The sequence below is a fragment of the Pseudophryne corroboree genome, chromosome 8, assembly GCF_028390025.1.
Source record: "Pseudophryne corroboree isolate aPseCor3 chromosome 8, aPseCor3.hap2, whole genome shotgun sequence".
NCBI classification, from domain to species: Eukaryota; Metazoa; Chordata; class Amphibia; order Anura; family Myobatrachidae; genus Pseudophryne; species Pseudophryne corroboree.
In genome coordinates, this window is record NC_086451.1 from 39,738,185 (window position 1) to 39,761,469 (window position 23,285).

Here is a 23,285-nt window from a genome sequence, read left to right on the forward strand (position 1 = left end):
CATGCCATAACAAACAAAAACAATCATAACACATCCTTAAAGTGGCAACCCTCAAAACCCCTTGTGGTTTAATATGACCTCAGTGCTTACATATATATATTCAGCCTTCGGTCGGACTTATCGCAGCCATTTCACATGTAAATTCTACAGAGGCTGACAGTCAGGAGCCAAAGTATTTAAGCAAACTGAGACTCACAATGTACTTCATTCGTATCTTTAATTGGGACATTGCCTAAGAGTTTGAATCTAAGCCTCAGAGGAATAGAGAAGACACTTGTGTTGTGAAATACAGGGAGTACAGTTTTGTTAAAAGAACACAGCTGCCAGAGATAAAATTTCCAAGGGAGTTCAGCATAAGAGCGTATAGCTGCAAACACACTTTTATTGAGGAACGGATGTAAACACACTTTTATTGAGGAAGGGAACCAGTCGTTTACTGCTGTTTGTTACATCTAAGGAAACAGATACTTTTTACCTAGCAGGGAGAAGAGAAACATAAGTGACACTATACAAGACAGAATTGCTACAATAACATTCTGTACTGAGATAAGCAATTCGTCTACAAAAGGGAAAGGCAAATGTCATTGCTATGTGTGTTGTTAAATGTTAGACATTAATTGCTGTTATTTGTACGAATCTTACGGGCCCTTACAGTGCACTGTCATATTAAGAGTACCCGGGTCACTCTAACACCTAAGGGTGTTACTTTAAAAAGGTATTTTTGTGTATTCCATGCATGTATTGTGTATAGGGCCAAATATGAGAGGGTTGGCGGGGATTAATAACCTAAAGGTAAATTTGTAAATGGGGAATTGTTACTGTGTGTTTAGCTCAATAATGTCTTTCATTAAAAAATCATTATACTTACCATATACATCTGGTCCATCTGGAAGTCAATCTGAGGATCCTAAGGAAGAGACAGGTATATATTATATTATATTTATGTTATAAGGGTATCGATCACTAAATATAAATACCAGGCTTTCCCAAGCAAGCCTTAACCGTAGTCGAATACTACACATAGCTTGAGTGGAGGCACAACAATTTAGTAACCATCCCTTATTATAATACATAGACAGTCCTTATCTAAGACAACCATCGAGGGGAGGGTTGCATTGCTACAGTATGTACATGTGTAGTAATGGAGTAAACGCGGATTATAGAGGGTAAACACCATCGGAATCCAGATACAGCAGGCAACTCAAGTTCTATTTAGCGTAAAAAGGGGACCAGTCAGTCATATATATATTCAGGATATAATGCAGGATACAATACAGGGTCACCGGAGCTGTGCCGACGTGGGGGCTTAGCCCTATATCTGCAGATATACGCAACTAAGATCTCCGTATTATCTGATTATTATGTAGTATTATTTCTCACTCAGTGTGCATTAGGGATAACAAAATGTTTTTTCTTACACAGAATTACCTCTCCCTTTTAGCACCTGAGTGACATCACAATCTGATTGAGCCGCTTACCAATAAATGAGCACAGGTTCTTAACCAGAAGTTTGGTTTATTGTAGTGTAGCAGTATGTTTGTACAGCCGTACTCAGTCAAACACTCATCAGATCTATTTAGCTTAAAAGAGGACCAGTCGGTCATATATATTCAGGATATAATGCAGGATACAATACAGAGTCACCGGAGATAAGTGTCCTACTGTGATTCAATATAAAATACTTTTACTTACATACAAGGCTATTAACCAAACTGCACCAACATACATCTCTTCACTCATCTCAAAATATCTCCCTACCAGACCTCTCCACTCTGCACAAGATCTGCGTCTCTCATCCACACGCATCACTCGCTCCCATTCAAAATTACAGGACTTTTTCCCGGCTGCACCCATTCTGTGGAAGGCCCTCCCACGCACAATAAGACTCACCTCTAGTCTCCAAACCTTCAAGCATTCCTTGAAAACTCACCTCTTCAGGCAAGCTTATTCGATTCCGGACCCACCCACATAACCTTAAATGCCTCCTTATCTCAGTACATCCTCTCTGTACATTCCACACATAACCTCACATATTTTATCTTTCTTCACTTTCACATTCTCCTGACCCTTGGCCAACATTGCTGGGTGGCCATATCAATCTGGCAGGACCATTATGCAATAGGTAGCATCTATCCTTGTGTATCAATGCCTATTTCCCTATAGAGTGTAAGCTTGCGAGCAGGGCCTTCCTACCTCTATGTCTGTCTGTTGTTCCAGTTGTAAAGTGCAACGGAATATGCTGCGCTATATAAGAAACTGTCAAATGAGAGATCATTCGCTAGCAATCGACGGACAGCATTGGGGGTGAAAATACTTTATGTATGATGGGGCAGCAGTTACTACAGTATGTCATGATGATATACTTGCCTACTGTACTTTTTACAACCCAAGGAGCAAGTGTGGGAAGCATAGTGAAGTGATTTGTGTCATCTTGGCCCCGCCCCACTGCTGCAAAATGTTGTGTTGCTTTACTGGGGAAGTTAACGGGAAACAGTAGGGTGGTCTACTCTTTGTGAGTCTTCTGGACATTCCCAAGACAGCTTCACAATAAGCACTTGGGGGAGCAAGTGAACGCTGGCATTGCAGGTCATGGAAAACCTCTTTGGTTAGTATCTATTCTCCCTATGGGGGAGATTTAGCAAATCTTGGAGAGAGATAAAATACCAACCAATCAGCTTTTAGGAATTTTTATAGCACAGCCTCTCTCTCCACTTTATCTCTCCGTCATTTTCTAAGTCTTCCCCTATGTGTTCGAAACGTTTGGCTCTTTTGATCTGTATACTAAGAATATTAATTTTAATTTCAACTTTTCTTGTTGTAGGGAGGACCATCTGTCTAACGAGGCAATGCATTGTTGTATTTTCTGTCACCTTGTGTATACTGCTTTTTTCAATATCTTGGTAAGTAATAGTAAATACATAAAACATATAATGGTCATGTCTTTTAGTTATGCAGTTCTGTGCACAGCGATGAAGAAAAGTGATTGCGGTATAATAGATATACAATCAAAAGGTGGACCCCATACGGTCAACACGCAGAAGGTCAATAGCTCGACAGTAAAAATGTCAGCTGTGTTTAAGGTCAGCGGGGTCAAAAGTTCGACTCAGAAAAGATCGACACGAGTTTTATTCATTTTCTGGGGTGTAATTTTGAATGTTTCATCATAAGTGACCCCAATTAGTGCCCTTTGTTGTTCATAAGAAAGATGTGGCTCCAATTTGCTTTTCATCCTACTAACTTTCTGCTCGACCACATTTAATTACTAATTCCTGGCCAGTATGGGAGATAACTAACTAACTAAATTAACAAAGGGGGTTACTCCGAGTTGTTCGCTCGCTAGCTACTTTTTGCAGCCGTGCAAACGCATAGCCGCCCACGGGGGAGTGTATGTTAGCATAGCAGGGCTGCAATCGCTTGTGCAGCCCTGCTTTGCAAAACTAGTTTTGTGCAAAACAAGACTATCCCTGTAGTTACTTATTCTGTGTGATGATTGCTGCGACGAAAGGTCCCAGAATTGATGTCAGATACGTCCTGCAAACGTCCAGCCACGCCTGTGTTTTTCCAAACACTCCCAGAAAACGGTCAGTTGATACCCATAAATGCCCTCTTCCTGTCAATCTCCTTGCGATGGGCTGTACGAATGGAATTGTCGCTAGAACCAGTGTAAAACAATGATGCTTTTTGTACCCGTATGACGCACGTGCGCACTGCAGTGCATGCGCAGGTTTGCCGGTTTTTAATTGATCGCTATGCAGTGAACAACGGCAGCTAGATATCAACTCGGAATGACCCTAAAAGTTCTAACAAGTATACTCACTCCTAACAAGTGATGGTTTGCTGCTTTAGGGGGTCATTCCAAGTTGATCGCTAGCTGCAGTTGTTCGCAGCACAGCGATCAGGCTAAAAAAGGCAGTTGTGCGCATGCGTATGCGGTACAATGCGCACGCGCGACGTACGGACACAACGAATTATGTAGTTTTGCACAGGGTCTAGCGATGCATTTCAGTCGCACTGGTTGTCGCAGAGTGTTTGACATGAAGTGGGCGTTTCTGGGTGTTTTCAGGGAGTGTTTGGAAAAACGCAGGCATGCCAGGGAAAACGCAGGCGTGGCTGGGTGAACGCTGGGAGGGTGTGTGACGGCAAATCCGGAACTGAACAGTCTGAAGTGATCGCAAGCGCTGAGTAGGTTTTGAGCTACTCTGAAACTACACAAACATTTTTTGCAGGCGCTCTGCGATGCAACCGTTCACACTTCTGCTAAGCTAAAATGCACCCCCAGTGGGCGGCGGCATAGAGTTTGCGCGGCTGCTAAAAACTGCTAGCGAGTGATCAACTCGGAATGACCCCCTTAGTTGTAAAAGAATAATGTTTTAGCTCCTCATTATTCACTTTCCCTTGAGCGTTGTATTGTTATGTGGATTTTTCGACGTTTTATTAATTTACATTTTTTGAAAATGATGTGTTCATACCAGCTGGTGTTGCGTTTTATTATATTACATGTTTTACTGAGAAATTGAAAAATAAATTCTGATTAATAGCGCTTTCAAATTTAGTTTACTTTGTTTCCATTTGTGTGTCAAACTATTGAACCTGTCGACATAAGACAGAGTCGACATTTTATGAAATTTTACCATATGGGGTTGATCTATTGACTGTCTAGGTAGACACTGTCAATCCAGTGTCTGGAACCCAATACAAATGTATCCCTGTGTATTGTAAGATATTTATATATTTATATATGAATGTACTGTAGTAATAATTGTATCAAAAAGCATAATAGGCCTACCGTAGGGCTATGGGTATATTTTATACATACCCAGTGTGAGTGTATTCTAAACTGTACATCTTAATTATTTTCTTTATTCAGGTGTCTATGGCATGAGAAAAAAAAATATTGTCAGCATAGGAAAAACAATGGAGATCCCTCTGTAGTTATATATCCTGTTGATGATGATTACTAATGAATTAAATTCCATGGGCTGCTTTCTCAAACACACAGGGCTGGTTTCAGTTACACCAGAGGTGCCGTCTGCGGCTTGCGTTGCGCATATATCAGCCCATTACGGTACTTGATTTCTGCTTGCACCACCATAGGATGCGAGCCAAAATCAGCCAGTGAGTGGTAATGCACAAAGCTGTGGCAGACAATCCGTGGCTTCTGTGGCTAATTGAATCTGGCCCATATAATCCTGGATTCACAAAAGAGAAAAGTGTTTTCTTGTGCGGGACTCATATTCACTAGGGACAGTTATATTTAAGGTATATATGCGGGGCACCATGCCGCCATGTTTCTTAGCAACACGCACTTTTGGCAGCAGGGGGGACAAACCAGATGGCCGGAAGCTGCGCTACACACGACCTTCCCCACTCTGTGTGTGACTGGTCATTGGTCTTCTGGCATTTGCCAGAAGTGCCAGATGGGCAGTCCAACCCTGGTCATGGGTAGTGATCCTCTACCCAATGTAGGGGTGAGCAAACAGAGTCAGTCACTGTAAGGGAGAAGGAGACAATGTAGAGGAGAACTGGAGACACGAATTGTGCTAGGGGAGCACCCCTTCCCCTAAGTATGTAAGCTCTTACAGGAAGGAGGGCCCGGCATTTAAGTGCTTACCTACTAAGGGGAAAGGTTGAACAGTTGGAGGGTTTACTGTGAAGGATGTATGCTTGAAGCAAGAGGAGAAAAAATATTGGTGGGTTGGTAAGGTTTAATAAAAAGGTGTGTTTCAATAGGTAAGTATAGAGGTGGAAAGACTGCTAGAGAGTCTGACTAGATGAGGTTTTGAGTTCCAGAGGGAGTACCTCGAGCAAACTCTTAGTGGCAAGCATGAGAGGAGGTGACTTGGGTGGAGGAAAGGTAATAGTCAGAGGAGGAGCAGAAAGGGCAGGAGGGAGTGTGGACAGAGATGAGGTTAGATGTATGGAATGGCAGAGTGGTTTAAGACTTTGTAAGTAAATGTGAGAAGATTAAACTATTTTCTGAGGGTGATGTGGAGCCAGTGAAGCAGGTGGCAGAGGAAGGAGACAGTTGCTGGACTGATGGAATAGGGTAAATCATGAGAGTGCGTATGAGGGTATTTGGTGGAATGGGGAAGGAAGGAGGGTGGATTCTGCCGATGTTCCAGAGGTATAAGCAGCAAGATTGACAGGTGGCATGTATGTGGGGCATAAGGAAGAGAGTGCAGTTTAGGATGGCGGTAAGACACAGGACTTGGAAGGTAGTGGAGAGGGTGATGTCAACAGAGGATGATGGGGGTCATTCCGAGTTGATCGCTAGCTGCCGTTGTTCGCTGCATAGCGATCAGTGAAAAAAAGGCTAATCTGCGCATGCTCCGCAATGTGCACGCGCGTCCTACAGGTACAAAGTCCATAGTGGTTTTGCACTTGTTCTAGCGACGATTCCAATCGCACAGCCGGCCGCAAGGAAATTGACAGAAATAGGGCGTTTCTGAGTGTCAACTGACCGTTTTCAGGGAGTGCTTAGAAAAACGCAGGCGTGGCAGAAAAAATGCAGGCGTGGCTGGGTGTTTGCTGGGTGGGTGTGTGACGTCAAAAGCCGTCCCTCCGTTGTTAGAATCAACGCACATGAAGAGTGACTACAGGGCTGGTCTTGTTTTGCACAAAAAGATTTTGCAGGCACTCTGCTGCACAGGCGTTCGCACTTCTGCAAAGCGAAAATACACTCCCAGTGGGCGGTCACTAGGAATGACCCCCGATATGTGGAAGGACCGTGGAAGAAGGAAATACAATGAGTTTGGCGTTGTCCATGTTAAGTTTCATGAAGTGCTAGTACATACAAGAGGAGATGGCAGACGGGATGACATTAGCATCCAAGTAGTCGGGATACCGGTGGTCATGTGACCAACACCAAAATCCCGGCACCTCTGGGAATCCCTGTGCTGGAACACCAAATGCAGACTTCCTGAAGCTGAGTATCGGGCCACTGTTAGGGTTAGGACCCAGGGAGGGGGTTAGAGATAAGCACTAGAGGGGGGGTTTGCCATAGCCACCAACCCCCCGAGTCTTAGCCCTAGCTAACATCCCTACTATCTTAGCCCTAGCTGCCACCCCAGGCAGTTTAGGGTAAGCAACAGAGAAAGGGGAAAATAATTACCCCATCCGCTGTCGGCATACTAAAGGATGCCAATGTTGGTCATGTGACCGTTGGCATTCCAATCACCGGGATCATGTATCACAACCATGGCAAACAGGCAGTTTGGAGATGGTAGAGAAGTTGGGAGTGAGGAATATATTTGAGTGTCATCAGTGCATAGGCCGAAGGAATCATGTGTAGGGGGGAGAAGAGGAAGGGTGGCATGGCCAGAAACTTAGGCAAAACCAATAAGGGGGGGGGGGGGGGGGTGACAGAAGATTAGGTGGGAGTTGAACCATTAAAGGACAGAGTCATGGAAGCCAATGGAGTATAGAAGTGTAGAGAGTGCTAAACTGCATCAGAGGTAGCCAAAATATTAAGGTGGATGAGGCGAGAGAGATAACCCCTGTATTAGGATGTGACCTTGGTGCTTGAACATCACTGGAGTGGATGGGGCAGAATCCTATATTGAAGAGGGTTAGTGGGTGGAATGGAATGAGGTGACCTGGTGACAGTACTGTCAAAGAGCTTAGAGGCCTAGGACAGGCGAGACATAGGGGGTCATTCCGAGTTGATCGCTCGCTAGCTATTTTTTGCAGCGCTGCGATCAGATACTCGCTGCCTTTAGGGGAGTGTATTTTCGCTTTGCAAGTGTGCGATCGCATGTGCAGCCAAGCTCTGCAAAAACATTTTGTGCAGTTTCTGAGTAGGTCTGAACTTACTCAGCCGCTGCAATCACTTCAGCCTGTCCGGTCCCGGAATTGACGTCAGACACCCGCCCTGCAAATGCTTGGACACGCCTGCGTTTTCCCAAACACTCCCAGAAAATGGTCAGTTGACACCCATAAACGCCCTCTTCCTGTCAATCTCCTTGCGATCGGCTGTGCAAATGGATTCTTTGTTAAATCCATCGCTCAGCAACGATCCACTTTGTACCCGTACCACGCGCCTGCGCATTGCGGTGCATATGCATGCGCATTAGTGACCTGATCGCTGCGCTCCGAAAAACGGCAGCGTGTGAACAGGTCGGAATGACCCCCATAGGGCAGTAGTTATAGGATATACGGTTTCGGTAAGTGGCAGGAAATTGTCTCTCTCAGAGATGGGGAGCCTGGTGCCTACAACCCCTGTGCCCCATCTAATAATCCTGTGGCTCTGATGTATAAGAAATGGGGTACAGCATCATCGGCCAACCACACCAGTACTCCCTGTACCATGTACACGGCCTTTTATTGGATTTTTTTTTGTTATTGTAATTTGTTTTATTGAAATAAACTAAAGCTTTCTAATGTTGTTTAGGCACAATTATAAGGATACAGAATGGCATTCGTTTACTATCTTTTCCTGCAAACAAGAGTGAGTACAGTATATATATTGTGGTCAATATTCTCGTAACAGCGCAGCCTGTACACATATACTTTCTTCTTGTCTCCCTCGGGCATATTTATAATGGGCACAAACAGGGGTGGATTGGGATCAAATACCAGCCCGGGAAATTTATGGAAGCAACCCTAATTGGGAGGGGGGAGGGGGGGTGTCTGTTGAGGGGGTGGAGTCTGTGAAGTGCGCAGGATTACTGCTCAGAAGGCCTAAAGACACGCAGGAATAGAAAGTGTGTGTCGTAGGTGCGCCGCAAAATTCTGGGGCGTGGCTTTGTGTGGAAGGGGCGTGGCCACATAATAGTGTCAATTCACATTGCCGTTTATACACATTGCACCAGGTGGAGCATGTTATACATATTCCGTCAGATAGAGCACGTTCTACACTTTGCGCCAAGTAGGGCATGGTATACACTTTGCGTCAGGCATAGCACATTATACACATTCACCAGGTAGATCACAATATACACATTGTACCAGGTAAAGCACATTATACACATTGTACCAGGTAAAGCACATTATATACATCATGCCAGGAAGAGGCCCCTTTTAAACATTACTCCAGGCAGAACCCTAGTAACGCATTATTCCAGGCAGAGCCCCCTTTTACACATTACTCCAGGTCTCACGGAGCGGCTACGCGTGACACTACAGCCACATCGAAAACGGTCTTGGCGGCGTCTGTAGCAGGCGTGGCATGTGGGGGGTGCAGGACAATTGGGGGTGCCTGTGCGCACCAGGCAACCCCCCCCCGTGTGCACGCCAATGTCTATATACCAGTAAGGACAAGGTACTATTAATGTACTGTAGCAGGAGGTAACCAAGAAACGTAATTGCTTCTTGTTTACCATCATCTTATTTAAATGAAGACACAGGATAAATTATTGTAATATATGAACACAATATATTACTATAATTTATTCATCCTGATGGAAAAAACAAAAATACTCTGTTGTTCATCTCCTGCTACATTAAGAGTACCCATTTGTATTATCAGAATAAACTCACTGTTATATTGCCCCCCACCCTCCAAAGCATTCACCCAGCAGTTTCTTACCCCCCCTCTCCAAACACATGGCCGTTGTGCTCACCCAGAGGCTCTCTCCCCCTTCCCCAGTAAACTCACCACCAGCAAAACTCCTCACTCGAAGCCCGGCACTCAGCAGCAGCACGGACAAGGTGGGGAGAAGAACAGCACGGGAGCTGGGGTGCGGAAGACGGAGCTAAGAGGACTGGAGGAGACTGCACTGAATGAACGCTTAGTGCGGCTAGCCGCGGCTCTGGCTTTAGTGAGCTTCTGCTCATGTGCAGAAGCTCAGATTGCGGCGGCCATGCGTGGGGGGAGAACGGCCAATGCGGAGAGCAGGGGACCCGGCTCCACGGGATCTGATCCGGGGTCCAGGCGTCCCAATCCGCCGCTGGGCACAAACCCAATAAGTGGCTCTTTTGCAGCAATAAGACTATGGGGTCTATCTACTAATCTTTGGGATCTTTGGGTGGAGGTAAAGTGCACAGAGATAAGGTACCAGCCAATCATCTCCTGTCATTTTTCAAACCAAGTCTGTGACAAGGTAGTTAGGAGCTGATTGGCTGGTACTTTATCTCCGTTGAAGACTTAGTAAATAGACCCCTATAATTTTGTACTGCCCTATACATCCAAGTGTTACCACCGGGGATATCACTACTCTCACCAGAGGTGCTTCTTCAGAGGAGAGGGCCTGCGTGTGCTTCCCATGTGAGCTCCTCCTCCTAAAGACTCTGGCAGTGTGCCACCTCCCTTTTCCCGGTGATTTCTTCACTGCACATGCACATATCTCTGGGAAAATCTTCCCGGTGATCTCTGCATCAGAGACGGGAAGATAAGTACAATCAATGGGTGCAAGGTGAGGAGTGGGGCCCCGCCTGACTCAGGGGTCCGTGTGCTCCACACAACCTTCACCCAATATTGACACACCCCTCTGTGTCACTGACTGTAACCCCCGCTGGCAATAAAATTGAAGGGGGGGGGGGGAACTAGGAGAAACACCAGGCACTAGGAAGAGAGCTAGGGGTAACCTACAGGAGGGTTAGACAGCAGGAAGGGAGCGATAGTGTAAGGTTGGAGAAGTGGAGGGTTAGGAGTAGGTACTAAGATGATTGTTAGTGTTAGGCTGTGGGCGGGGTGATAAGGGTTAGGCCAAGGTAAGGGTTAAGGTTAGTGATACTCGCCGCTGGAAACGCTGCAAGATGATCTGGAAATCATCATGTCATCACCGCCGGATTTGGCAGACACCATTGGAGCCACCAGACCAGGTAAGTCACCGATAGACCTATAGTATAGTTTTATTAATATTCTACTGTACTCATGTTGGCATTTCATCAGCGCTGACATGATTAATGTTGACGTGAACGTCTGTATGTCGACATTACAACCATGTCGACATTCTCATGTCAACATTATAATGGCGACAGCCTATAGCATACCCGTGTAGATGGGATTGCAAGCTATGAAGTGTTGCCCTCTGTTTTCAATCGGATCCATTGCACCAATATAGACTGGGCACAGTTGGAACTACTTTGAAGTTTAGTGAGTGACCAAGGGATACTCTGCTCCTTGTAGTACTTTCTAGGCAAGGTACCACTTCAACATCTATATACAGACTACCAACATCGAATCTTCCTGCTCTTGCAGTCATCCTTGTCTGCAATAGTTGGTGATTGTGAGCGGTCCTTTATTTAGGAATAAATGGTGAAAAATGAATGCTGGTTGGCCAATAGCATACCTCCCAACTGTCCCGATTTTCGCGGGACAGTCACGTTTTTTGAGGACTGTCCCGCTGTCCCACCCGCAGGCCGCAGTGTCCCGCGGTGGGGGGGGGGGCAGTTGGGAGGCTCCTGCACTCGCTGCCCTGCTTAGCAGAGCAGCGGTGAATAGACGCTGTGTGAATGCGCACAGCGTCTGTTCACTGGAGTCAGAGGGAGAGGGGGCACGCCAGCGGCTCACAGAGTGCTGGGCATGCCCCGTTTTCTTAGACCATGCCCATTTTTCGGGAGCGCGCTCGGCTTCGCCATGCGTGTGTCCCTCTTTCAACATATGAAAAGTTGGGAGGTATGCAATAGTATTTTAATTCGCAACAAATTCAGATCAGATGTTGTGACAGCATATTGGGCCTAATTCAGACCTGATCGCACCTCTGCGAATTTGCAGAGGTTTGTGATCGGATAGTTGCCACCAAGACGTAGTGAATACCAGCCCCGTGCTAGTCTGCATACGCCGTGTGAAAAGTTTTGCAAACACCGGTCAGCTGCAAATCGATTCGCAGCTCACTCACCATCGACTGATTTTTCCAGTCTGTGCGCAGCCCTGCACTTACTCCTACAGTGCGATAGAATCAGGCTGATCGGGGCCGGAGTTGACGTCACACACCCTCCCTGAAAACGCTTGGCAACGCCTGTGTTTTTCCTGACACTCCCAGACAAACGGGCAGTTACCAGCCCCAAACGTCCTCTTCCTGTCAATCAGCCTGCATTCACCTAGCGTAACCTAGACGCAGCATTTTTTCGCAGTTTGGGCTAGCGTGCCTCGCACCATATCAAATTCCCCACGGCTAATTATCAGCTCAGACCTATGCAATTAGGCCAATCAGTCCTACGCATAGCAAGAATTTTTCATTGCACTTTCAGCAACTGCGAGGAAAAGTCCATGGTAAATGTACATGCTGGGTTTTAACTAGAGATGAGTGGGTTCGGTTCGTTGAGATCCAAACCCACCCAAAACTTCACCTATTTTACACGAGTCCGAGGCAGCCTCGGACCTTCCCGCCTTGCTCGGTTAACCCGAACGCGCCCGAACGTCATCATCCTGCTGTCGGATTCTCGCGAGATTCGTATTCTATATAAAGAGCCGCGCGTCACCGCCATTTTCACTCGTGCATTGGAGATTGAACGGAGAGGATGTGGCTGTGTTGTCTCCCTGAAAAGCTCCGTAATCTGTGCTCAGTGTGCTGCAAATATCTGTGCTCAGTGTGCTGCAAATATCTGTGCTCAGTGTGCTGCAAATATCTACGTTCTCTGCCTGAAAACACTCCATATCTGTGCTCAGTGTGCTGCATTGTGGGGACCACAAGTATATAATTATAGTGGTACAGTACAGTAGGCCATTGCTTTATCTTGCAGCTCTGTGTCAAGTATACTATCCATATCAGTGCTGCATTATTGTGAGCAGTATATAGTAGGGCAGTGCAGCATTTTGGTGACCAGCAGTATACATATAGTACAGAACAGTAGGCCATTGCTGTATCTTGCAGCTCTGTCAAGTATACTATCCATATCTGTGCTGCATTATTGTGAGCAGTATATAGTAGGACAGTGCAGCATTTTGGTGACCAGCAGTATACATATAGTACAGTACAGTAGGCCATTGTTGTACCTTGCAGCTCTGTGTCAAGTATACTATCCATATCTGTGCTGCATTATTGTGAGCAGTATATAGTAGGACAGTGCAGCATTTTGGTGACCAGCAGTATACATATAGTACAGTACAGTAGGCCATTGCTGTATCTTGCAGCTCTGTGTCAAGTGTACTATTCATATCTGTGCTGCATTATTGTGAGCAGTATATAGTAGGGCAGTGCAGCATTTTGGTGACCAGCAGTATATATATATAGTAGAGTACAGTAGGCCATTGCTGTATCTTGCAGCTCTGTGTCAAGTATACTATCCATATCTGTGCTGCATTATTGTGAGCAGTATATAGTAGGACAGTGCAGCATTTTGGTGACCAGCCGTATACATATAGTAAAGTACAATAGGCCATTGCTGTATCTTGCAGCTCTGTGTCAAGTATACTATCCATATCTGTGCTGCATTATTGTGAGCAGTATATAGTAGGGCAGTGCAGCATTTTGGTGACCAGCAGTATACATATAGTACAGTACAGTAGGCCATTGCTGTATCTTGCAGCTCTGTGTCAAGTATACTATCCATATCTGTGCTGCATTATTGTGAGCAGTATATAGTAGGATAGTGCAGCATTTTGGTGATCAGCAGTATACATATAGTACAGTACAGTAGGCCATTGCTGTATCTTCCAGCTCTGTGTCAAGTATACTATCCATATCTGTGCTGCATTATTGTGAGCAGTATATAGTATGACAGTGCAGCATTTAGGTGACCTGCAGTATACATATTGGGGGTAATTCCAAGTTGATTGCAGCAGGAAATTTTTAAGCAGTTGGGCAAAACCATGTGCACTGCAGGGGAGGCAGATATAACATGTGCAGAGAGAGTTAGATTTGGGTGGTTTATTTTGTTTCTGTGCAGGGTAAATACTGGCTGCTTTATTTTTACACTGCAATTTAGATTGCAGATTGAACACACCCCACCCAAATCTAACTCTCTCTGCACATGTTATATCTGCCTCCCCTGCAGTACACATGGTTTTGCCCAACTGCTAAAAAATTTCCTGCTGCGATCAACTCAGAATTACCCCCATAGTACAGTACAGTAGGCCATTGGTGTATCTTGCAGCTCTGTGTCAAGTATACTATCCATATCTGTGCTGCATTATTGTGAGCAGTATATAGTAGGACAGTGCAGCATTTTGGTGACCAGCCGTATACATATAGTAAAGTACAGTAGGCCATTGCTGTATCTTGCAGCTCTGTGACAAGTATACTATCCATATCTGTGCTGCTTTATTGTGAGCAGTATATAGTATGACAGTGCAGCATTTAGGTGACCAGCAGTATACATATTGGGGGTAATTCCAAGTTGATCGCAGCAGGAATTTTTTTAGCAGTTGGGCAAAACCATGTGCACTGCAGGGGAGGCAGATATAAAATGTGCAGAGAGAATTAGATTTGGGTGGGTTATTTTGTTTCTGTGCAGGGTAAATACTGGCTGCTTTATTATTACACTGCAATTTAGATTGCAGATTGAACACACCCCACCCAAATCTTACTCTCTCTGTACATGTTATATCTGCCTCTCCTGCAGTACACATGGTTTTGCCCAACTGCTAAAAAATTTCCTGCTGCGATCAACTCAGAATTACCCCCATAGTACAGTACAGTAGGCCATTGGTGTATCTTGCAGCTCTGTGTCAAGTATACTATCCATATCTGTGCTGCATTATTGTGAGCAGTATATAGTAGGACAGTGCAGCATTTTGGTGACCAACAGTATACATGTAGTACATTACAGTAGGCCATTGCTGTATCTTGCAGCTCTGTGTCAAGTATACTATCCATATCTGTGCTGCATTATTGTGAGCAGTATATAGTAGGACAGTGCAGCATTTTGGTGACCAGCAGTTTACATATAGTACAGTACAGTAGGCCATTGCTGTATCTTGCAGCTCTGTGTCAAGCATACTATCCATATCTGTGCTGCATTATTGTGAGCAGTATATAGTAGGACAGTGCAGCATTTTGGTGACGAGCAGTATACATATAGTACAGTACAGTAGGCCATTGCTGTATCTTGCAGCTCTGTGTCAAGTATACTATCCATATCTGTGCTGCATTGTTGTTGTGAGCAGTATATAGTAAGACAGGGCAGCATTGGGGTGACCACCAGTATGCATATACAGTAGTACAGTACAGTAGGCCATTGCTGTATCTTGCAGCTCCTTATCACTTCAAGTATCCATATCTGTGCTGCATTGTTGTGAGCAGTATATAGTAGGACAGTGCAGCATTTTGGTGACCAGCAGTAGTAGTAGTAGTAGTAGTAGTAGTAGTAGTAGTAGTAGTAGTACAGACAGTACAGTAGGCCATTGCTATTGATATATAACTGGCATATAATTCCACACATTAAAAAATGGAGAACAAAAATGTGGAGGGTAAAATAGGGAAAGATCAAGATCCACTTCCACCTCGTGCTGAAGCTGCTGCCACTAGTCATGGCCGAGACAATGAAATGCCATCAACGTCGTCTGCCAAGGACGATGCCCAATGTCATAGTAGAGAGCATGTAAAATCCAAAAAACAAAAATTCAGTAAAATGACCCAAAAATCTAAATTAAAAGCGTCTGAGGAGAAGCGTAAACTTGCCAATATGCCATTTACGACACGGAGTGGCAAGGAACGGCTGAGCCCCTGGCCTATGTTCGTGGCTAGTGGTTCAGATTCACATGAGGATGGAAGCACTCATCCTCCCGCTAGAAAAATGAAAAGACTTAAGTTGGCAAAAGCACAGCAAAGAACTGTGCGTTCTTCTAAATCACAAATCCCCAAGGAGAGTCCAATTGTGTCGGTTGCGATGCCTGACCTTCCCAACACTGGACGGGAAGAGGTGGCGCCTTCCACCATTTGCACGCCCCCTGCAAGTGCTGGAAGGAGCACCCACAGTCCAGTTCCTGATAGTCAAATTGAAGATGTTACTGTTGAAGTACACCAGGATGAGGATATGGGTGTTGCTGGCGCTGAGGAGGAAATTGACAAGGAGGATTCTGATGGTGAGGTGGTTTGTTTAAGTCAGGCATCCGGGGAGACACCTGTTGTCCGTGGGATGAATATGGCCATTAACATGCCTGGTCAAATTACAAAAAAATCACCTCTTCGGTGTGGAATTATTTTAACAGAAATGCGGACAACAGGTGTCAAGCCATGTATTGCCTTTGTCAAGCTGTAATAAGTAGGGGTAAGGAGGTTAACCACCTAGGAACATCCTCCCTTATATGTCACCTGGAGCGCATTCATCAGAAGTCATTGACAAGGTCAAAAACTTTGGGTGACAGCGGAAGCAGTCCACTGACAACTAAATCCCTTCCTCTTGTACCCAAGCTCCTGCAAACCACACCACCATCTCCCTCAGTGTCAATTTCCTCCTTACACAGGAAAGCCAATAGTCCTGCAGGCCATGTCACTGGCAAGTCTGACGAGTCCTCTCCTGCCTGGGATTCCTCCGATGGATCCTTGAGTGTAACGCCTACTGCCCCTGGCTCTGCTGTTGTTGCTGCTGGGAGTCGATCATCATCCCAGAGGGGAAGTCGGAAGACCACTTGTACTACTTCCAGTAAGCAATTGACTATCCAACAGTCCTTTGCGAGGAAGATGAAATATTATAGCAGTCATCCTGTTGCAAAGCGGATAACTCAGGCCTTGGCAGCTGTGTAGGTGTTAGACGTGCGCCCAGTATCCGCCGTTAGTTCATAGGCAATTAGAAAATTTATTGAGGTAGTGTGTCCCCGGTACCAAATACCATCTAGGTTCCACTTCTCTAGGCAGGCGATACCGAGAATGTACACAGACGTCAGAAAAAGACTCACCAGTGTCCTAAAAAATGCAGTTGTACCCAATGTCCACTTAACCACGGACATGTGGACAAGTGGAGCAGGGCGAACTCAGGACTATATACTGTGACAGCCCACTGGGTAGATGTATTGCCTCCCACAGCAAGAACAGCAGCGGCGGCACCAGTAGCAGCATCTCGCAAACGCCAACTCATTCCTAGGCAGGCTACGCTTTGTATCACCCCTTTCAACTGACAACCTCTTACGGAAACAGAGGAACATCATCGCAGAAGGGCTTACCCCAATTGGACTCTCCTGGGGATTTGTGACATCGGACAACGCCACCAATATATTGTGCGTGCATTACATGTGGGCAAATTACAGCATGTCCCATGTTTTGCACATACATTGAATTTGGTGGTGCAGAATTATTTAAAACATGACAGGGGCGTGCAAGAGATGCTGCCGGTGGCCCGAAGAATTGCGGGCCACTTTCGGCATTCAGCCACCGCGTGCCGAAGACTGGAGCACCAGCAGACACTCATGAACCTGCCCCGCCATCAGCTGAAGCAAGAGGTGGTAACAAGGTGGAATTCAACCCTCTATATCAGGCTTTCCCAACCACGGTCCTCAAGGCACACCAACAGTGCATGTTTTAGTGATATCCAGGCTTCAGCACAGGTGACTTAATTTGTAGTTCAGTTATTTTGATTTAACCATCTGTGCTGCAGCCTGGATATCACTAAAACCTGCACTGTTGGTGTGCCTTGAGGACCGTGGTTGGGAAACACTGCTCTATATGCTTCAGAGGATGGAGGAGCAGCAAAAGGCCATTCAAGCCTATACAGCTACCGACGATATAGGCAAAGGAGGGGGAATGCACCTGACTCAAGCACAGTGGAGAATGATTTCAACGTTGTGCAAGGTTCTGCAACCCTTTGAACTTGCCACATGTAAGTCAGTTCAGACACTGCCAGCCTGAGTCAGGTCATTCCCCTCATCAGGCTTTTGCCGAAGCAGCAGGAGAGATTGAAGGAGGAGCTAAAACGGAGCGATTCTGCTAGGCATGTGGGACTTGTGGATGGAGCCCTTCATTTGCTTAACCAGGATTCACGGGTGGTCAATCTGTTGAAATTAGAGCACTACATTTTGGCCACCATGCTCGATCCTAGGTTTAAAGCCTACGTTGTATCTCTCTTTCCGGCAGACATAAGTCTGCAGAGGTTCAAAGACCTGCTGGTGAGAAAATTGTCAAGTCAAGCGGAACGTGACCCGTCAACAGCTCCTTCACATTCTCCCGCAACTGGGGCTGCGAGGAAAAGGCTAAGAATTCTGAGCCCATCCGCTGGCGGTGATGCAGGGCAGTCTGGAGTGAGTGCTGACATCTGGTACGGACTGAAGGACCTGCCAACGATTACTGACATGTCGTCTACTGTCACTGCATATGATTCTGTCACCATTGAAAGAATGGTGAAGGATTATATGAGTGACAGCATCCAAGTAGGCACGTCAGACAGTCAGTACGTATACTGGCAGGAAAAAGAGGCAATTTGGAGGCCCTTGCACAAACTGGCTTTATTTTACCTAAGTTGCCCCCCCTCCAGTGTGTACTCCGAAAGAGTGTTTAGTGCAGCCGGTCACCTTATCAGCGATCGGCGTACGAGGTTACTTCCACAAAATGTGGAGAAGATGATGTTCATCAAAATGAATTATAATCAATTCCTCCGTGGAGACATTCACCAGCAATTGCTTCCAGAAAGTACACAGGGACCTGAGATGGTGGATTCCAGTGGGGACGAATTAATACTCTGTGAGGAGGGTGATGTACACAGTGAAAGGGGTGATGAATCGGACGATGAGGAGAAGGTGGACATCTTGCCTCTGTAGAGCCAGTTTGTGCAAGGAGAGATTGATTGCTTCTTTTTTGGTGGGGACCCAAACCAACCAGTCATTTCAGTCATAGTCATGTGGCAGACCCTGTCGCTGAAATGATGGGTTTGTTAAAGTGTGCATGTCCTGTTTATACAACATAAGGGTGGGTGGGAGGGCCCAAGGACAATTCCATCTTGCGCCTCTTTTTTTATCTTTGCATCATGTGATGTTTGGGGCTAATTTTTTTAAGTATCATCCTGTCTGACACTGCAGTGCCACTCCTAGATGGGCCAGGTGTTTGTGCCGCCCACTTGGGTCGCTTAGCTTAGTCATCCAGCGACCTCGGTGCAAATTTTAGGACTAAAAATAATATTGTGAGGTGTTCAGTATAGACTGGAAATGAGTGGAAATTATGGTTATTGAGGTTAATAATACTATGGGATCAAAATTAGCCCCAAATTCTAAGATTTAAGCTGTTTATGAGGGTTTTTTTTTTTTTTAAACACCCAAATCCGACAACAAATTTTCAGGGAGGTTTTGACAAAACGCGTCTGAATCCAAAACACGGCTGCGGAACCGAATCCAAAACCAAAACACAAAACCCGAAAAATTTCCGGTGCACATCTCTAGTTTTAACATGCAGGGAAACCGCATAGATCCCAGCATTTTATGCTGAATCTATGAGCTACTGCTCATTACCCAGGGGTTTACTGGTCATAGAAAAGAATCAAGATTAAATTTTTGTCTGTGATGCTCATGCCATTATATGTGGGTTTGTAATTTCTAATGAATTGTCTCTGTATCACTCCTGTAGGCATAAAGTCAGCCCTAGAAGACAGCCTGTAAACTTATTTCAGAATGTGAAACTTCAGAGGTGAGATAAAAATAATTTTATTATATATAAGTTTATAAAACTTTTTCATGTACTTAGAATTCCTAAAGATCTTTTATTTTAATTTTGTTAGCTTTTTCTTCTGGGGAAAAAAGTTAGAAAGTCTTTGACAGTTCTACCTCCAGCCTCTAGAGGCCGCTACTTTTAATTGAACTTGCTCTCTACTGAACATATGCGGGGGCCAGCTAAATACTTTGTGGTGTGACTCTGTGGGAGACAGAAGTCTTCTACTTAGCTCCTATAAGAGACCTGGTTAAAACCTGCATATGAAGCTGTTCCAGCATACCTGAACCACTAGCCATTTGCCGTATACACTCACCAGTTGATGAGCTGTATAAAACCCCACTCTGCTCAACCTGTGTGCATAACCAGTGTGTATAACAGTGAGTACAGCTATACCCGCACCCAGGGCCGGTTACGGGGCTACTTGCGCCCCGGGCTGCAATAGGGGGTGTGGCTTCATACAGGGGGCGTGGTCAGTTACGCCCCCTCTACTGTAGTAGGATGTGCGGTGCGCGATGACATCATCGCGCACCGCACATCAAAGGTCCTCTCCACGAAGGGAACTAGAACCGTAGCATCTAGTTTCCCTTCATGGAGAGGAACTTTGCTGTGCGGTGCGCGATGACGTCAACGCGCACCGCACATCATTACAGTTAAGGTCATCTCCAGGAAGGGAAACTAGACGCGTAGCGTCTAGTTTCCCTTCACAGCGGGCAGCCCACGAAGGGAAACTAGACGACGCGTAGCGTCTAGTTTCCCTTCACAGCGGACAACAGGACAGCGGGCAGCGGCAGAGGGGGGCACCACAGCAGCAGCGGATCTTGCCATGGTGCGGCGCTCTCCGGATGGCGCCGGCGCCTTCCGGATGGCGCCGGCGCCCTCCGGAAGGCGGCGCCCCGGGCAAAAGTCCTGCTTGCCCGTGGCAAGATCCGCTACTGCCCGCACCCTTACTTCAGTAACTGGTCTACTTCTAGTTTGTCATCTGCTGGTGTGTGCCTCTATAACTCTGCAATAACAACACCTACAGAGACATAGGGGGTCATTCCGAGTTGATTGTAGCTATGCTAAATTTAGCACAGCTACGATCATGTTCCCAGACATGTGGGGGGATGGCCAGCACAGGGCTAGCCTGCCCCACACGTCTGTCCGCCCCCCCCCCCCCCTCCCGCACAAGTACAAAAGCAGCTTTTGTACTTGTTGAGTAACTCCCAGCCACCGCTGCTCCTGCGGCTGACCGGGAGTTGCTCATTGCTGCCCCCTGGTCGCAGTGGCTGCGTGTCACATCACGCAGCCGCTGCGGCCGCCCCCGCATGGTTCGGCCACGTCTGCCTTGACCGGACCGTGCCCCCAAAATAAGGCAGAGGCGATCGTTAGGGAACAACGGCCTTCGGCGCATGTGCAGTTCCGACCCGATCTCTGCGATGCGAACAACGCGATCGAGTCAGAATGACCCCCATGATTTCCAACAAAAGCAAGTCGAAGGTTACTGATTGCGCATTGCGGGCACGGAACTAAAATGTAATATTTGCCTTTTTGGGGGAGTTGCACACACCTCTGCGGCCAGACTGACCCTCTCCGTACCTTTTGTTTTATACCGGCCATCAGTGGGCACTTGCAGTAGACCAGTTCTGCGTAGGCACAACTTTGCATAACCAGCAATTCTGTCAGCGTGCCCACAGCAAACATTACCTTTGTGAGAGAGCGCTCTGATACACCCATTCAGTTGCAAATGGAGATGCGGCTGAATTGCGTACAGCTCTGCACTGCAGTAGCTATGTAAAGTGATAATGCACAAGCAGGGCAGCCTTCAGGGGAGAACTGTGGGGACTGTTGTCCCGAGCCCTTACAGAGAGGGTGCCCACCCCTGGCTCCTACCTGTAGAGCTGCACCGGTCTGTGAATCCAGTGCAGTAACTAGACATTTTAGCGCTGTGTGCAAGAAGCAGCATCCCCCCCTCCCCTCCCACACACACACACACACACACACACACACACATACATTTAAAACAGGGCCAGTGCGCGCCTCTAGATGCGCACCAAAAATATAGGGGAGTGGTTTCACAGGGAAGGGGCGTGGCCACAAAATAATACCAATTCCTATTACGCAGCACAGTAGTCTCCATTATTCATATTACGCCACACAGTAGTGCCACTTACACACATTACACCAGGTAGTGCCCCTTTTACATATTACGCTAGGTAGAGCCCCTGTCACTCATTACGACAGGCAGAACCTCCTTTTACAAATTGTGGCAGGTAGAGCCCCCCTTTATTTTACACATTACAGCAGGTAGAGTCCCCTTTTTACACATTACGGCAGCAGATTCCCCCTTTTTACACATTAGGGCAACAGAGTCCCCCTCTTTACATGTTACGGCAGCACAGTCGCCTATTTACACATTACAGCAGCATGGTCCCCTTTTTACACATTACGGCAACAGAGACCCCCTTTTTACACATTACGGTAGCAAAGTCCCAATTTTTACACTTTATAGCAACAGAGTCCCCTCTTTACACATTACAGCAGCAGAGTCCCAGCAGCAGGGTTAGAGAGAGAATGAGCGTGTGTGTGTGTGTGTGTGTGTGTGTGTGTGTGTGTGTTTGTTTGTGTGTGTGAGAGAAAGTTTGTGTTATACCTACAGTATGCCCTGGTGCCATTGTTAAAAAAATGCATTGGCAGACCAGCAGCAGATTCCCTCCCCCCAGCTACCTGGTTTGGCTGGAGAATGCGGTGACCTGGATTAGAGTTGATGTACTTGATATCAGAGCCTGCTCCCTGCTGGGGATCTGATACCGCAATGTCTCGTCCCCGGCGGCTGCTGAAGGTCTGAGAGAGGAGGAGCTAGGGGTGGGCAGGAGAGGTTCCCCTCCTCCTCTCATATTGAAAAAAGGTCTCTGTTCTAGCCCCAGGGCTTCCTTACTTCAGCGGCGGGCGGCAGGAGACGGAGTGTCAGTGTACCAGCGGCCGTGCGGGTGTGCTGCCAAATGGTGCACCTTCAGTGCATCTGCGCTGTGGGCAAGGCATCATTGGACCACACCTAGTTACGGCCCTGTGTGAATCAACAGCAGTCTGATACACAGGGAGGACTTCTTAGAACAAGGCTTATATGCACATCAGCTCTCTGTAAACCATTCCTGTAGGTTCTCAACACTCCACCTATTTGTAACGTCACAATGTATGACATCACATAGGGGTGGAGCAGTGTGGCAGAATCTTTTTATTGGGAGGGAGGGGCCCTGTCTATTTTGTCAGTCCCAGGCCCCATAATTTCCGATGGCAGGTATGTTCTAGGAATACACGTATGTTCAATGCAGCAATGGTGTTTTTCTTGCTGTATGAATGCATCCACCTCACAGACCAGCTCGGAGAGATGGGGGCTACTGGCAAGTGGAGCCAAATGTATTCTCTTCCATTCCATGCAGGATGTGAGGCGGCTATGGTAATGCAGATTTTTCTATATACATGAGACCCAAGATTGTGTATGTGGGAGGGAATATTATACCCCTTTCACATCTCCAATGCCGGATCCCACCCGGGAATTGGAAACGGGTCCTACCCGGGTGGGATCCGGCATTGGAGTCTCAATGCTGTCTTGCCAACCCGGCAATATGCCGGGCCGGTTGCCATAGCAGCGGGGGGCGGAGCCGGCAGCGGGAGCAGGGTGGAGGCGGTGCTGGGAGATGAGCTCATCTCCGCGCCGCCTCTCCCCATGTAGTAAACGGGTCCCGGGTCGCATCAACAAGGGAACCCGTTTACACTGCCACTGACTCGGTATTCAACCCGGGAATAACCCTTCTTTTTTTTTTAAATAACTGATTTTTATTGAGGTTTTTC

General features: G+C 46.6%; 1 protein-coding gene and 1 long non-coding RNA gene across 3 annotated transcripts in view; one reads left to right on the forward strand and one right to left on the reverse strand.

Annotated features, from left to right (window-relative positions):
* LOC134948348 (histo-blood group ABO system transferase-like) overlaps positions 1-23,285 on the forward strand; it is a 162,401-nt gene that overhangs the window by 66,878 nt on the left and 72,238 nt on the right. For both annotated transcript variants that reach the window (XM_063936275.1, XM_063936274.1), the window contains exons 2-4: positions 2,822-2,900; positions 8,390-8,446; positions 19,371-19,430. Coding sequence is in view for 1 of the 2 variants with exons in the window: in XM_063936274.1 (XP_063792344.1) it covers positions 2,822-2,900; positions 8,390-8,446; positions 19,371-19,430 (196 nt within the window). In the remaining variant the exon portion in view is untranslated. The remainder of the gene's footprint in view (positions 1-2,821; positions 2,901-8,389; positions 8,447-19,370; positions 19,431-23,285) is intronic.
* On the reverse strand, positions 346-22,552 carry LOC134948349 (uncharacterized). Its single transcript, XR_010182943.1, has 3 exons — positions 22,161-22,552; positions 869-907; positions 346-475 (listed from the first exon to the last, which is right to left on the reverse strand). It is a non-coding gene; the product is annotated as an uncharacterized LOC134948349 (long non-coding RNA).